At 31.7% G+C, this 18,858-nt stretch overlaps 1 protein-coding gene across 49 annotated transcripts in view; it reads right to left on the bottom strand.

Annotated features, from left to right (window-relative positions):
• LOC105196315 (longitudinals lacking protein, isoforms A/B/D/L) overlaps nt 1-18,858 on the bottom strand; it is a 291,818-nt gene that overhangs the window by 254,401 nt on the left and 18,559 nt on the right. For 2 of the 49 annotated variants that reach the window (XM_011162173.3, XM_039447888.1), the window contains exon 7: nt 4,985-5,507. The exons of 46 other annotated variants lie outside the window; for them this stretch is intronic. In XM_011162173.3, the coding sequence (XP_011160475.1) occupies nt 5,179-5,507 (329 nt within the window). In that variant the 3' untranslated portion in view covers nt 4,985-5,178. Of the gene's footprint in view, nt 1-4,984; nt 5,508-12,627; nt 12,964-18,858 lie in introns of those variants that run through there. One more of the 49 variants, XM_011162192.3, reaches the window with a different exon arrangement.

The following is an 18,858-nucleotide window of genomic DNA, read 5'->3' as shown; positions in this document are numbered from 1 at the left end:
TATTTCGCATTTCTTTTTATGCCTACACAAACTATTCATGTACTTGAATGTTTTTAAGCACACTGGGCACGAATGTTTTTTGCCACAATCATTTTTCATGTGGGACTCGAGTGACCGAGACTTTTTATACTGTTTTTTACATCCCGGACATTCTATCACATCATCTTTTTGTTTTCTTAGAATGGTTTTTAGATTTGATTGGGTTTTAATAGGCGACTTTAATTTTGGTCGTGGTTTTTTGTTTTCAATGTCCTTCTTTGCAGTGCCTTCGTTTTTCTCTTCCGTAAATTCCTTTAGAACAATCTTTATATCTTCTATTTCAATTTCATCTAAAGTCTCTGAAATCAGAATACATCAAAATATTATTAAAATTTCATAATTATTTCACAATTATTAGCATTTTAATTTCCGCTATACACTCTCATTATATTTCTTTATGAAACTAGTAGTATTTATTTACTGTTCAATAAACCAACTATTGTAAGAATATATTAAAATATAAGTAAAAAAATATATATTATTTAGCATTTGCAAATTTTGGATTAAATATCTATTTACCTCCACTGGCCCAAGATGAGACCAATTTAACCTTCCGTAAAGTTTTTACATTTTTTCTTACATTTTAAAAATTACGATGCTTAAATTTTACAGGGTCAAATTGATTCCATCTTCTATCAGCGAGGGTAAAATTATAACCAATTCGTTGACATCTATACATTATTAGATTTTTTTCAAAAAGAGATACAAAAAAAATGATAAAACAAAGTATAATAATATAAAAGAAACTATAATAGAAGTAAAAAAATATAAAAAATAAATAGTATAATAAAAATAAAATTGAAAGAACTGCGAATGCAGTTATAGATATACAAAAATCTTTCCAGGAGAGATATTCTAAAAAGATATTTAGACGGGCACACGTAAAACGCAAATAAGTTTCAACTCTTAAGTGTGGCCTTCCGCTCTAAAGCATCAATTGCGGCACCGAACCGAAAAAAGAGTTCTTTTATAACTTTTGACATTTTTAATAAAAACCACAGTTCTATTTTAATAAACGCGTTGGATATTGTTACTGACCAGCAATACAAAATTATTGACCAATAATATACAGCGGTTGCGAAGGCAGAAACGCCGGAGTCTAAACAGTTAACACTCAATCGACTCGTGGAAAAACAATGCAACCTTACAAAAATTTTTTTCAGGAAATAAAAAATTTATTTATAAACAGAGATGAGAAGTAACAAGTTACAATAAATAACGCCATTACTCCTTTAATCTCCTAAAGTAACGCCGTTACTTTTTTATATTTAACAATTGATTAGTTCCGGACTCTCAAAATTTAAATACAACTAATGAGTGGACGTAACGTTCTGCGTAACGTTCAGGTAAGACGTAATGTTCCGGACAGTTAACACGCATTCGGACTCGAAACCGTGAGCACGTGTTGATATGAAACGAGTAACGTTTGAGTGCTTACTTCGTCAAGAGAAATTGATTTCTACATACGAAACTTATCTCAAGCTTCATTAGTCGTCATCAGCTCAAATGGGAGGTACACGAGTACATACAGTCGCAACTAAAATAATTTTTCGAGATCTAAAATAATCATTTGACAATTATATAGTAAAATGTCACTTTTTGCGACACGACAAAAAAAAATATAGTCACAATTAGAATAATTTTTCGAGATTCAAAATAATTATACGACAGTTATATAGTTAAATGTCATCTCTTGCGATATTTTCACTGTTAAAAATGCCACCACGGATTTATCAAACCGTTGGCGACTTGGATGCTTCCCGTTTTCGATGTCGGCTTCTATTTCTATTGCCTGTACTATTTTTTGTTACGCTAAAGATGACTCCAAAGCGAGTCAAAACGTATGTTTTCTAATTTTAAATTGAATAAATGATTCAATATCGATACTTGCAATTGCGCTCTTTGACTCGCGCTGACTCTCATTAGCCTATTTTCCACTCATTAATTGTACTTTTCTATATTTTTTTTATAACTTGGTAATAACATGAGTATTTTTTATTATAGTAATGCAAAGATTAGAAATCACTTTTAACAATCAACTCGTTACTATTATGCATTTTTCATTGAAAAATACTAACTTGTAACTATACTCGTTACATAACAAGTCAAAATAACGTGTTACTTTGTGTTACTTTAATCCGTTACATAACAAATCAACTAACGAATTACTTGTCAAAAGTGACTGTTTCTCAATACCAATCTTTATAAAAATTGTAACGTCATTACCAAATCATTACTATAAAAAAATAAAAATAACTGTAAAGTAACGACTTCCCATCCCTGCTGCTTACAGAACATAGGTATATCAATAATTATCAATAAATTACTAAGTATAAGAAATAAAAATTTATTATTTAATAAATAATTTCTGATATAAAAAAATTTGGAAAAAAAATTTACAAATGTCAATATAAAATTATCCTCTAATGACTTCTGGGTTTTCTTCTACTATTCCTTTTTCACTCAGATCCATTTGTTTTTCACCATGTTTTCATTTGTTCTTTCAAAGTTACGTAAAAAATAATAAGATGTTATGACATTTGTGTTCCTGACTTCTCTCTATAATTCACGAGTCAATCCTAATAAATTTCACGATTTCTTCAACAGTTCCGACGTTTGTTGCTCTTATTAAGTTGCAATATCACAGTCATCTGAAATAAAAAAAATAGGAATTAATTGAATATTCATATTATTGTATTAATATCACCAGGAACGTAAAAATCAAATAAATTTAAAACTTGATAATTTTCTAAACGACACAAAATACAGCGGTTTCATGTAGTTATGCTTAATAATTTAATAGTTTATTATAATTTTTTTTGGAAAAAAATAAGATGAATAATATAGTACAGATATATAATTACTCTTGTTAATAATTATTATAATAATTTGGTACTACCTACATTTCAATGCACATTGTCAAATGGTTTGTAATCAAAAATTAAATTACGCTACAAAAATTGAATTTACTTGGAATCGGTTTCTCGTGCAAATAACCGATAGAAGAGGAAAAGAAATAAAGAGGTATAGTCTGAGAATGCCATGTTTGTTTTTATTTATAAAAAATTAAAACGTGTGTGGAATACTTATAGAAAATATACGCAATACGATCGAATTTATTCGTTATAATTTTTTTACTTTTTAGAAAATCTAACATAATATCCATGCAATGCTTATACAAGTATTTTTTACAATAACAGCGATCGTAAGTTTTAGTCTTCAGATAGGCTTGGCAAGAACATGGATTTTCGCTTAATAGCATTCCATAAGCTTTGTACAACTGTAAAATTGTTATCAAATTCATACATAATTATTAAAATTATATATAATTATATAGACCTCTGAATAATGAATTGTATAAATTATATATAAATTTGAAAACAATTTTATAATACAATGTATAATTCAATTTACAGCTTATTTGTTATTGACTATCAGAAAGAGATCCTCGCCCTTGTGCTTGCGTCTAATGTGAGTGTAAATGTTTGGCGGGTGTTTGCTCTTCAGGTCACAATACGGGCACTGGAATTTCGGCTCGCGGCCGCACGCGATACGCAGATGCGTGTCCAGCGTACGCTTGTTCTTGTAGCCCTGTGAACACTTTGGGCACACATAATTCCTGGACTCCATTATGTTGATGTTGCGCCGCTTCTCAACGGAGAAGGACGGATCCATGAAGCAGCCTCTGGTCAGATGACTTTTCAGATGAGCTGTTGACGGGTACGGACTGTTGCAGAAACAGCAACGATATCCGCTAATGTGACACTTACTGTGAAGCGTCGACGCTGCAACAAACAACGATGAGGATTGAACGGGCGAGTGCTATAGGAATCATTATTCATTGAGATCTCTAACTACTGAACTCGCAGGAGAAGAATAGACATAGAAGATGACAGGACAGCCCTTGGTCCGCATGCTCGAAAAACCTGCAAGACGACCACGTTTGTGCTGATTAGTGCAGAGTAGTTTGCGTTCTCCTATCAAAACATGAAGAGATACACTTAACAGCTCAACTTGAAATCTATTTCATTGTGTAGAAGAGATATTTTTATTTATAAGCAAAATAATATAATAAAATGTAACAAAGATAATATAAATATCATTAATCTTGGAGTTTCAATTGAGTGATCGTTTTCAGAATTTTATTATTAAAACAAATTATTTTATGTTAGTCTCTTCTCTTTTTTCAAACATTACTTTTATATAAATATACTTAACTGTCACGTTATGCATTAATGTAACTAATGAGTGGATTAATGCACAACACAGTTTTATTTGCAACAAATTTTTATTTACAATTTATTTTTTTAACACTACATTATTCAGGGCCTTTTACAATATTTGTCTCGGATATTCCGCAATAAAATATACATGATATACAGATCAACACAAAGATAAAATACAATCAATTCTATAATTTAATATTATATATATGCACTATACAATATTATGTATATACAATTTTAATTGTGCTTAAAATTTCTTATTATTTTTTATTTATTTGACAATATATTCAGCGTGTACGCTGCCACCGATTAATTCGGTGTTAAAAATAAAACATTTAACAAAAAAATATACATTAGAAATCTAGACTTGTCTAAAAGTAGTAAATATAAATAATTTAACGAGAATCAATTATAAAATATTTTGTGAATTTTTTAATGAATAATATAAATTGAATTATTTTTAAAATATCTCATTTTAATTAATAATAATTCGTAACATACATTTAAAAAAATATATGAACAAGTATACTGTTCTATAGTAAACGTGAAATATTCTAAATTTCAATCCTAAATAACATATTTTGCGAATAAAATAATATTTTTTCAATATATTCATAATTGAATAATATTGTTAAATTATCTGTATTTTCAATAAATTTATGTTTAACGTATCAATTTCAATACAACTTTTGTTTGATAATTTTTTTAATTAACTTTTGGTAACACTAAAGAATCAACATAAAATCGTTAAAGATTGCATTTGATGACTTAAATGATTGTTCGAATCAATATTTTGTACAAATGACTAATATAACAAATCTCAATAGTAAGCGTTGACAACAAAATCGGCCCAAAATTTGTAACTAGAAACTTTCAGCTTTTGGCTAAAAGAACATAATTAAGTTTGAAACATTCAATTTTCAGCCTCGAGGTCGATCACAAAAATCCTACAGCCTGCGTGTCTGTGCTTAATGTGCGAGGACATGTTGGATCGTTGCTTCGTCCGGTAACGGCAGTACGGGCATTGGAATCTGGGATTCTTGCCGCACTCGTACTTGAAGTGTCGCCATAGAGCATTCCTCTGCTTATAGCTCTTGCCACAATCCTTACAGACATGGCCCTGCAATGGTTGCTGTGGAAACTGCTGTTGCTGACGCTGCTGCTGCTGGGATGTTTTCTTCCAATCGAGCGACGGATGGAAGACCAGAGTCTCGTGCAGCGTCGAATATTCGCTCCAGTATACTGCAAGCAGGTCCGAAACGAAACAAACATGTAAATTTTGCGATCTGCGGGCAATGTATGTCTCGCGATTCGCCTTTGTGTGAGTACCTGAGCATGCAAGGTCTCAGTCTGTTTTTCTCTGATCCTTTTACGCGATCTTCCAGCGGTTGGATATACTATGCTCTACGACTATATCCCCTAGCTAAATTATCATCTCAGAGCATACACAGTATTAAATAAAGTAACAAAGATAATGGTTAAATCGACTGAATTACATGACAAATGATTTTTAGGATACTTGACGTATGAAGTGGGATCTTCGAACGCTGCACATAAAATCTTCAGTGAGGAGTTATTATGCAAATATTTTTTTTAATATCATAGTATCGTAATAAAAAAATAAATTAATATTTGTAGCTTTACATCTGTGATCTTATCTACAAAATTATTTTTTGTAATAACAAAATTCTTAACAAAGAAAATCTAAAGAGTATATATAGAATAAAACAAAAATCAAAATTTGGACTTTAATATGTCTATAGACTTCGATTTAAAATATTAAGTTTTAAAAGTTGAAAGTATTATTCTTTGCGTTCAACTAATTTTATGGGTTAATGACTATTCACTTTACAATCACAAACGAGAGCATTCAATCATATCAAAAGCGCGTAGCAGTGCAGAAAAATTAGTTTGTGTAATGCATCGAATATGTTTTATATATATGAAATATTATATTAATATATAATCTAGACAATCTGTTAAAAATATATATTACTTTCGTTAATATATTAAACTCATTGCAGCTTGTTTAAAATGTTTTTTTTTTCAATTTTCCTTCAATAGACACGATTCTAATACCATTAATAGTGATTTCAATTAAAATAAACAATAAAATAATATTACAACTTTTAATAAAGTACCAAAAATAATTTTCTTAAAAATATAACACAGATATTTCCTACCTTAAGTAAAGTAAAAATTACATGCGACGCAAACTTCATTTTGCATGATAAAAATCAACAAATCTAGATCATAACAGAATGATTATTGAAACGAATACATATGCAGCTAATAATATGATCAGTACGACTATACTAAGCCTACAGATAAGTTTTCCGGAGTGCAGGCATACACTCTTGATCTTTCCGCAGTAATGCATATGTTCAAGGAGGCCGTTGTCTTGTAATAAGTATCGCATTTCGGACACTGACGCTTATCATTGTCAATCAGCGTGTACAATCTATCTGTAATGAAACATAAAATGAAGTGACGTCAATCCTCATGAAGATCAGCCTCGTGGACCAAGATATCCCAGGAATCGGAAATCACGCTATAAACGTGAACACTGAAAGGATGCTCAAAAAAATCTACTCTTGCGTCCCTTGAATTTATTAAAATATCAAATACAATATATAGAGCACAATATGGTTATAAATGAAATCAAATTATCAAATCATGTGCTTCCTGATCACATGGTCGGTAAGACTGTCGGGCCCGGAGTAAAGTCTTCCACAATACGGACAAACTCTCTTCATTTTAATCGGTCCACAGACGTACGTAATGTGCCTGTTCAAGGAAAACTGATTCTTGTAGTACTTGCCGCATTTTGAGCACTGATGAACATTGTTGCCCATTAGCGTGTGCGATTTATCTGTAACGAAACATAAAACGAAACGACGTCAGTTCTCATAAAAATTAGTTCAACCCCGTGGGCTGGAATACTCTAAAAATCAAAAATTGTGCTATAGATGTGAGCACCAGAAGAATGATAGGAACTATACTTGTGCTCGTCCTTTAGTTTAAGATAATATATAGAATACAATATACGAAACAAAATAACATATAAAATAAAACATTTTGACTATAGTATTAATGTCACATAAATGTTCTTTCAAAAACAATACATAAAATAAAAATGAATGTTATTTTTTATTTATATATTAATAGAATACTCTTTTAATCTCATCCAAAATGCTTTTTTTCAATATAATCAATTTTTCCTTGATATAGATAACAGAGTTCTAAATATCTCGTTAATAGTGACTTCGATCATACGTAACGTAATATTACAAAAATTATAAAACTAACAACAAATCAAACAATAAACAAGATGAAATTAAACTTATATCACTAAAATATTTTACGAAATTTAATTCGTAGTAAGATAGCATCAAGTTAATATGATAGTTCAATAAAAAAAAACTCAGCATAATTCACATTTCTCAATAACATAATAATTAAAAATAATATAAATTACATTTCTTAAAAATATGTAACTTCGATACTTTCTATATCTTTGAATATAAAATAAAAATTTCACGTCAATTTATGCGCGACAGAAAAATCAACTCGAGATTATAAAATGAAAATTATAGAAACGATGTACCCTGATCACATAGTCCGGAAAAGTATTGGGCCAGGAATGAAATCTTTCACAATAATTGACAAATAAATTTAAACTTTGTTGATTCACAAGCGTATGTGCCTGATCAAGATAGATGCTTCCTAGCACGTACGACTTATCTGTAACAAAACATAAACCCAAGTGACGTCAGTCCTCACGGTTCAGCCCTGTGGGCCAAGATACTCCAGGAATCAGAAATTGTGTTATGAACGTGAACATCAGTGGAAGAATGCCCAAATAATTCTACTTGTGCGCCCCTTGAATTTTTCAGGAACAAGACAAAACAGGTGCTTCTTTCTTCCTATAAAACTTTACTCGGCTGGCTTATTAAAGATTTTTTTTTAATAAACTCGTGAAATAAAGTAGAAGAGTTCCTAAATTTTGTTTATCATGCCTCTGTCTAAAAATATTTTATCGAAACAATGAAATTGGTTTATTCTTTCTTGAAATTCTTTCTTTAACTAAACATGTGCCAAATAGAAAAATTAATGATTTATTTTAATTTTGATAACATGTACATAATGAATTCTTATAACACAACCAAAATTAAACTGCAACTGTCCCTATAAAGCAATCGCACAAGAAATTAGCTTAACTATATGATATTATTAATTGCGAAATAAAGTGTCACTATGATACAATTCAATTTTGAAAATAAAAAGCTTGATCCAAATGTAACACATTTAAAAATTACTTGAAAAACAATTACTTGTCTCAAAATCTAATAACTAAAATAGCAAAAATATAACTAATCCAGTTATTATTAATTGTCCAAACCATTTTTACTTCTTTTCGACTTAAAAGAATATTTAACTTAAAGTGTATTTCAATTTACAATTGGTTTAAAAATAAAATCAGAATATATTGTAAATTTTCAATAATCGCAACGTCTTTTTAGTCTATAATATTTTGCAAGATATACAAAATAACATATAATAAAACAAAAATATAACAGACATAGATTGAAAGAAATGCGGATTTCAAGAAAATGGATGAAAAGTGGTTACGAAATAAACAATTCAATTAATGTTACTTTTTTATTGAAATACCATAAAAATTTATAAAGTTCGATAAGTAACAACGTGTGGTAGAATTAATGTCCAACAATAACAGTAATATACCCATGTCGCATTTTTTAGGGCAATAACCCTCTATCATATTTCTTCTATACATAAAAGTCGCATAAATAACATACTCACGCATATTTCATAGCCTCAAATATAACACACGACACAAGTGTCGCTGTACATGCCTAACATATTTCTCTTTGCACATAATCGATACCTCTGCAATAAAAGAAATCATAAAAAGAAAATTGCATTTCCCTATAAAGACTCCTACAATATTTATTTAACATCAGAAATAACTTATCCAATTTTTAAATAAGTTGCAATATAAATAACTTCGTACATTTAAACTTAATTATGCAATCGCAAAAAAGAGATTCTAATGGATTCGCTAATATTAAAAATTTCCAGTATATGAAGTAAATATCTAGAACGCAGAAGTTTATGAACTTTCACAATTAAAAATAATTCAAGATATATTCGCACATGCGTCCAAACTAAAGACTAATAAACTTCCACATTTTAGTAATATCCATTTCTTTCAATTTAAACAATTGCATATACGTTTTTTTTAAATAAAAGAAATATATCTTTGATAACGGTAGTTTCAATAGTAATAAAATAACTACATTCGAATACAAAAGATTCAACAAGAGCAGGAACTGATGTAACTTGATTTTTATTCACACACAGAGCCCTGTCAATCCTAAACAATCCTCTTCCAATATATCAATCCATCTACACATTTCCCTATTCATTGTACAATCGTATACTTGTATAGAATAACTTAAACGTGTATATTGCACTAGAAAAATAGGAATATTAGTCATTTGGCATTCGTGATCTATTTGGCAGTTGATACCTAAAACACGCAGGTTGCGCGTGTAATACACACGCAGTCATTTTATTTGACCTTCAATTTCCTACTAGAAAATAGATAATAAAATCTTTTCTTGTCATTTAAGAGGAAGAAATGTCTACTTGAGCATTTGTATAAAGCTAATCTTGGAACCGCGCAATGATAAATCTATCAATAATATATTCAGCTTAATATATATCGCAACAAAATCTATCCAAATTGATAAATTGAATTTGTTATTCAAAAACTCATTAGACTATTAACAAACTCTTGAGTAATAAAAGAATTGTTCAAACACGAGCTTTAAATAGAGATCATATCTCTAAAGAAAAATTATCGCACGAGAACACTTATATTTTAAAATTTAAATCAATCATTACACCTTCTAACAACCACAAAATTATTATTCATAGTTTGATGTACAATAATTAACTCTATTGACAAATCCAAAATAAAATTTCCTTTGGTATTGCTTTGGACAAACGAATCAAAGTGGACAGTACAATTATAAAATTATAAAGTTCCACGTTAAATAAAAATAATTTCTAATACAGACTCCTAAATTAGCCTAGTCTAGAAAACCCGTTTAATAAAAACACATTATTGCAACACTAAGATCAAAACGCTCTAAGTAGAAACTTCAAAAATCTTGGTCGCACATCACGCTGAATAATAATTTACATAAAAGTAATCCAGCCGTTTATAAGCTTATAAAGTTCAAATTTACAGGATTACTTATATATAATTATTACATCTTTTTAATAAAAATTATAAAATCTTTTTCGAAGAGAGTATGATACAAAGACATTCCTCCTCGCCTTCATGACAACCGCAATTACTTTCGTAATTATTCCGACGTCCTCAAAGACGGGTGTCAATCGATCAATAGGCGACGAGCCGATGACCGACGAAATTGTTTTCCTATGGGCCAAAATAAGGCACAGCCGCGGTTATTTTGCAACGGAGCCCCCGTGGATGTTCAGGATATGCTGCTTGAGGTGATCCGGCCGGCAGAAGTACTTGCCGCAGAGGGTGCAGGTGAAGGTATACCGGGAGCCAAGGCGGCCGCACTCGTATCTGGAGTGTCGTGTGAGAGACGATCGCGACCTGTATCCACGTCCGCACATTACGCACCGAAATGGCAGTTCGTCGTCGCCGCCACTCAAGACGATCTCCTTCGCGGGGCTGGCTGCAAGCATACAGGGGGAGGCCTTTACATCATACGGGTTCCTGCTGGACGCACAAAACGAGCCCCTCTTATCTGCAAAGCCGCGGGACACTTCAGTCGAGACAATGCGACGTGGACACTCTGAACCCCCCTTCTTTCTCTTTCTCGACCGTTGAAAGAAAAGCTTGAACCAAGCGTGTGGACAATACTGTATCAAGCTCGCTCCAAAGGAAGACTGCACAAAAAGCTCCCAAAGCCCATCAAAGAATCGCGATAAAAACTAATTCCAATTGCATTTAATTCTTGCGTGGACGAGTTTCTTTCTCTGTCGCAATACTGAATTATTACAAAATTTAATAACGTACACAATATTCTGTTGTTGCATAGAAACTCCAAGTTGCATTCTTCACGAATAAATTGACATTAAATCAATAAATGAATAAATACACGAATAACGTTTTAAAAATGTGATGATATTTATTTTCGTATTACATCTTTTGACTAATTAGGAATAAAGAAAATCTCTTAAAAACAAGACATGCTATATATACTAAATGATATAATATATATTAAAAAGTAATTGATACATGGAAATTTTGGAGTGACGTTATTGAATGTAACAACATTAAAAAGTGTAAAGAATTTTAGCAGTATATTGACACACTAATGCTCGAGTATATATCGTTCTTCCTTATGGCAGATCCTTGTGCAGTCTTCGCTATTTTGGGCTGTTGTTATTTACATGCTGCACCAAAATGAATGGATTTTAATTTTTATTAGTGCATCCATTTTTACACCCGTGATGTAATTAATTTCAACCCAACGTAAAATATGCCTCCTTGTATAGTTTCACCCAACACATATTCAACGGCGAATGAACGTAATTACTGGCCGAAGTTATGCGTGAATAATTTGAACGTGGATGATCTCCCTTCGACGAGAGCCGCTCAAGATACGCCTCCTTCGTTTGTAGTTTTTTTAAAATTGCCACTCGCCACGCTGACAATCATGAAGCTTTACATTCGGTTGAATGACAAAAGACTTCAGCATGCAATACAAATCAACCAACAATCATCACTGATGCTTCGTTTATTCCTTCGTTAATTGGATACTGAAAGTTATGTACAACGTTAGTAGCATGTACCAAATGCTACTCGTGATTAAAAGGATGATTTATGTCATTTTATTATTATGAAAGTATTAATTCATGAATTATGCGTATTTCTAGGAAAGTGCATCACGCATCATGTCGGATTATACAATTAAACTTTATATTGATTTTTGTTTAATGCACGAAGTGGTGTCTCCATTATATATGTAGATGAACAAAAACTATAAAAAAAGAAAATGTAGAATGTGAGAAAATCATTAATAAATAGAGCTATTGATAATTAAATAAAATGTTCCAAAGCTCGACTATTTTCACAATTACTGAAACAATAAATTTTATTTATTAATACGATCAAAGATAAACAATTTTATCAAGAATATTCACGGCTTTCTTCTAAATGTGTAACATAAAGAATTAAAAAGCAGGAACTAGTGAAGCCGGAGACAGTGCTTAGATCAAGATACTGGACAGCTTTCCAAGGTCGATAGGATCCACTTCCATATTCGCAGGTAAAATAAAACAAGAACAAGAATTTTCGGCGCAATGAATCGAAATTTTTACTACCGGTTTTCAATCGTCTCTGTGCTACAAAATAGTTTCTACGATTTCCAAAACTTGTATAGTACTCGGACGTCTTTCTCAGTAAACTGCTGTCGCTGCTGCTGCTGTTGCTCTTGTCCCCGCTGTTCCTGTCGTTGACGAAAATCAGCCTCCAATTTCTCTCTTTCCGAGAAACAGTCGGCGATATGTCCTCGCAGACCGCTTCGATACTTGTAGCTGCGACCACAGTTTGGACAGGAGAGTCTGCAGTAATGTGCCGTGGGTTGCCGATGCACCCCAGTGGACTGTGACCAATATAGCGTGGCAGCTGCAAGCATCATCGGCCAACTATCACCCGGGAGATCAATTATGCGCGCGGACGCGACAAGATGCGTTCAAATTTCAAAGATTGCTTTCAAGAATTTTGTTTTCACATTTACGTCATGAGCTTTCCTAGATTTCTTTTTCTTGCATTTCTTTTTAATCATTCTCTTTATGCGCAGTAGCATTGGTGTCCTAAAGTTCAAAACAAATATCGCTCTAAACATTCTAATCGCATGTATTATTTTTCGTTAAAAAAATTAGATAGTTTATTTTACACATAAATGAATGTAAAGTGTACTTCCGAACGATGAATATGAGAATTATCAAATAATTTAAAGTTATTTTCTAAAAAAAAAACATTAAACATTGAGAAATTGATCGAAATGTTGAATTAGATTCAAATTTTAAAAAATTAATGCTTAATTGTTGGTATTATATTTTGGTAAAATTTTAGGTTTTAACAATACAAAATGATTTGAAATTATACCACAATAAAAGTTAGTAAAACTAAATTATTTCACATTCGCAATGATACAGGAGCTGAAAAGCTGGATATAAGGTTTGTACAATGAAGAGATGAGAAGATATCGTTCAAAAAATTCTTTATTTTTTCTGCTTCACTCTGGTCCATCAACTGGTTGAATGCGCATTTGTGGATGTTGAAAGATACGGCTGGATGCAGATCCAAACGACGAGAAAAAAACAATGCCTTCCTTATGTATGCCGGTCTATCTTTATATTAATTTTATTCAAAGTTTTATCGCGATCGTCGATAAATCAAAAGTTGCATAGAACTATAAAAGTAAATTTATTATATTAATAAACTCGACTGAAAAGAGGAACCAATGACGATAATTTCTTCAGTTATACATTTTAAGCTCTATCATATAACTGAAAAAGTTAAATGTCGTATTACAAAAAAAAAATCCCTGAAGCTAATTTCGACGATTCGCATACTAACTGATGATAAAACGGTTTCTTTACTTTCCTCCGAATCACAAGTTTATAATTTATCACTAATAATGTGATAAACAATAATAATGCAATAATTTTTTGATACATCTAACAGAAAATAAAATTTTGTAATTCACGAAGTTAATTATGTTGATAAATTCGGAAATAATTTCATTTCTTCGAACAGATGCGTAGTAAGATTTAATGACATTAAATTGCCAAAAACGATGAAGTGTCGAATATTAGTGAATTCGTGAATTAATCGATACTTCAGAAGAATGAGAAAAAATATCATTGGAACGCATACACGTCTGGTTAACTTCGCAAAAATTAGCCATTTATTGTAACAAAAATTGGCGATAAGTGTCGTATTTCTAACGAACCGATTTACAACAGTGTTAACGCGTTGATTATATTCCCGAAAATTATAATCCCTCACCGAAATAATTGTTAACAATTCTGAATCTGACCTATTTACAAAATATCATTCGCAATAATTTATATATATTTATATATAATATTCTATCTTTGTAACATTTTTTTTCTTTCGAAAGAAATTTCATAATTCGCTACTCTTACTCCCTTGATGCATCGAGTCTCAAAAAATTTTGACAAATTTTTCAATAGTAATATACATACAAAAAAAAATCAATTTCGTAGTCATAAAATTAACAAATTAGTTTCAATTCAAATGTAAATATGACTTCGAGTTAAATATAAAGAAAGTAGTCGCGAGACTCAAAAAATTACTGTAATTTAGCAATGTTTTAAAACGTCACGAGCCAAGCCAATAATTAAGAATCAATTTTGTAATAAACAAAACTATAAAATTAGATAATTTCTGGAAAAAGCAATTTCTGTGGCAACCGAAACATCAAGTTGAACTCCAAGCAAAAATCAACCACGATCAAAATTAAGATCAAAATAAAAATTAGAAAACACTTAAGACCCCATTAATGAACTTGGAGATCAACGTAAAGTTCGGTAAATTCATCTCAGTTTTCGTCGAATAATGCAACGTCGTATCTACGCCCATGGAAAGTAGATAGCAACGGTTAATTATTCGAAAAAAACATAAAATTACTACAAATGTTTTTCGAATATAAATATGCATTTTGAATTTACTAAAGTGCGAGAACGAGACTTCAATGTAATAAATCGTTCTGACTTGGCATTGTGACGCATTTCTTTTACGCGAAATTCAAAGTATTAATTGAAATTACACGGGGGGGGGGGGGATTTCCCGATAACGAATCGACATGCTACAGCTGTTGACGCCGCCGCTGTCTCTGTTGTTGACTTTCGTTCTCGTCCCTTTGAGCCATTGCTGCGATGTAACAGTCCAAAGGCGGCTCCTCGACTAGTTGGTAATAGCTCCTCCTGGTATAGGGCGTCACATGATGGCCCGTCCTCTTCTGATGCACACGCATGATGTCCAGCCTGGTAAAACGCCGTCGGCAGGTCCCACAAGCAAATTGCTTTTCCACCCCACATTCGTAGCGTAGATGCCTGTCCAGGGAGTACTGGACCGAATAACGTCGGTCACAGCGTGAGCAACGATACCCGAGAACCGACTCTGAAACACCGTGGGTGCCCTAGCTGCTATCACGCGAGTATACAATCGGAAAAGTACGTCCTTATTTGAATTCTTCCTTGACGTGGAATACGAGGAAATAATTGAATCGGGATATGTTAACGATCGGTCTAGTCTGTCGTGTCCAGGCTCAATAACTGACTGCTGGGAAAATTGGAAACTGAACCGAAAATTAACTACAATCGAATTATATCTCTTGCAAATCGTAAACACACAAACGTGAGAGTACATTCCGTTAGTTATTTCAACAAATACATCAATTTTAATACTCTAAATTTGTTTTTGTGACAATTAGTTACCACTTGCGCAATGTATTGCAGCACCGGTAATGATCGCTGCGCAGCAATGATTAACAGAGAAGCAATAATTGCAATAAAGTGGTAACAATCGAGTTGACACATTATTCAAGATTTCACGCAAGCAAAAATCAATAATTCAATTACACTAATAACGTCAATCGGTGATACAAATTATACTCACACGTTTATGAACAATTTCGATTAAAAACAAATTATGTATCAGTTTATAGAACGAGAGCGACGATTCTGAAAACCTACATACCGATCTCGAAATCACGATCTTGAACAGTATGCACATTAATATTATGTGTATAATATAAATTTTTTGTGATGCTGAAGCTTGAAATTTAGAATCGGCTTGAAATCTCTGCGAGACCCGCAACGAGTTTGCAAAACCAATAAAAATCACAGCTCATAGGAAAATTATTCAAATTTTCATAGAAAATAAACATTATAGTTCTCATTTTCTTCGAGAATTCGAATTGTTTTTCCTCTCGGTTGTATCACAGAAATATATTTATACAGCTTACTTGTTATCGAAGAACTATTTCCGCGATTTTTTATTAAAGCTGTATACCGTTTATCGTCGAAATTAAATATCACTAAATTTATCTTGTAATCATTCGGTATTTGCGAGGAGTGACACAATACTGTTACGCAAATCTGATAATTTTGCGACACTCCTCGCAATATATCCGAATGCTTCTAGAATATTGACATGCAGCACGAACAAGCGTTAAAAATAACTCGGTTAGCTTTAATAAAAATCTGTAAGTCAAATTCGTTAATCAATCGACATTTCGCGCAATGGAAAAATGATCTATACATACTATTCAAATAATTATCCATCGACTTCGCGAAACGTGGTGATGAGGCTCCCTATAACACGCTTACTCCTATCAAAAATTCCTTCGATCGCGAGCAATGCAAGGACAATCGACAGATCGTTCGTAGTCTGGCGCCCTAGAATTCGATCGATCCAACAGTGCAGCTTGCAAAAATCTCGCAATCCAATTAATTTTGCATGATAAGCTTCGGGAAGATTCTAAACACTTTAACCTCTGTAGTGAACCGAAACATACGAACTTGGTTATACCATTCACACAAAGATTCATACAATCATACATACTACCAGAAACGGATTGTGCGCACTGAGACAATGGAATCCAATCTTTTTGATGCACCAGTCGAACTGAAAACTAGGAAAAAAAAGGAATAAAGGAGAAAGAAAAGGAAAAAAAGGCGGAATAATATCGGAAGTGTTATCAGTCTGTTTTCGTTCAACGAACATTGCGCAACTTTTTTTTTTGCAAAAGCAGCACAATTTCACGGAACGTGCTTACAGGATCAAATTTACGTGAAGGACATTATAGAAAATTTTATCCTTGAATGAAACTCATCGAATTGATGAAAATCATCAAGGTTATTCAAAATTTAACAAGCGTTACTGCAATTTTTATCTCATTTTATAGAGATGAGATAAAAATTACTGTTTTTGCTTGCAATTATTGTAATTTTACAAAATGATTTAGCATGTGATATTCTTAATTTGACAACCTCTTAGAACAAATTTATAAATCAAAAAAAATCGGAGAAACGTGCCAAGAGTATACCCTATTTTTTATATAATGAACAAATGGCGGCAGAAATAGAAGTGTTTAATTCACAGTAATATAATACTGCCAGTTCATACTATTTGTAAAGACATCAACACTAAACTTTTCGATAAATATCGAAATGCTTAGTCACTTTAAATACTTTAAAAGAAGCTAGATATTCGTCACCAACCATTTCTGCCAAAAATATTTTATATTATATAGATATAACGGAAGAGCATCTTGCGTGCCGATACAACACACAAGACTAAATACTTACGTGACAATACCTTTTTACCTTTTTATGGACAGCGGTGCAATTCACTACGACAGCGGCACATCTTTGCAAGTTTGGCTGGCAAAACTTGCTCTCAAAAAAGCAAAATGCTTTCTTGAAAGCAGCTATGTGTCAGGTCTTCTCAGAATCACAGGAAATTGTAAATTACCAAAATGTTCGGCAAATAATATTAATATTTCATTATATGTAACGAAATATTACTATTATTTACTGGTTGACATGGAAATCATAATTTCGCACACACATACATACACCCACACACAGATTTCCATAAAAGAAAAAAAATACAAATATAAATATTTTCTAAAATTAAACATAATTATTAAAACCAACATTTTTCCTTAAAAGTAGTCTTAAAAAATAAAAGTAGATCTTAAAAAGACGTAGAAAATATCTTAAATCTAGACATATTTTATTATATAAATAATACTCATTCACTCAAAAATACACACGCAAAGATAGTATCAGATGGAGTCTGACACAAACACATTTTCCATGCATACAAATTCCCACATAACCAAATTCTCTCGCAAAAGAATTATTGAAAAACATCTTAATTTCAACGCGTGTTAAGTTCGAGAAGATCATAGGAAAAACAAATCTATAAAATCTAATCGAACTTCTTTAAAATCGCGAAAATTAGATGCAATTCAATAATTCAAAATCAAAAAAATTTATATTAACGTATTAAGACAGAAATTATAAATCATGTAAAATATAGAAAATTAAATTACGTCCTAATTATGAGAATTTAAAAACCTTACAAACTATACGCTTATCACTATAAATTAAAAAAAAATTTATACTATTTACCATAAAGAGTTACCAATACTTTACCATTCAGTTGATACATTACCAATTCAAAGAGCTAAGTTGTCTTGACATCTTCTAAGCTCTCGTTCAAAAGTTCAAAATGCGAAACCTTTGAACTCGAGCATCCATCTTCATCCCTAGTTTTTGCAGATAAAAAGAAATGCACATTGCAAATTCGAGCTCAACCTAAGTCGAGCAAGAAAAAATGACATTGCGATTAAAAAAAACCCACAAATAGCATAGAGAGAAAATATATGCAGAAGATATATCTTCACAAAATACAATAATTTCTCGAGATCCGAAAATCCCCAAAATAAGGATAATCGGAAACTCAATCGTAATCTAA

Source organism: Solenopsis invicta, chromosome 4 (genome assembly GCF_016802725.1).
Source record: "Solenopsis invicta isolate M01_SB chromosome 4, UNIL_Sinv_3.0, whole genome shotgun sequence".
In the NCBI taxonomy this organism is placed as follows: Eukaryota; Metazoa; Arthropoda; class Insecta; order Hymenoptera; family Formicidae; genus Solenopsis; species Solenopsis invicta.
This window is presented reverse-complemented; position numbering and strand designations above follow the sequence as displayed.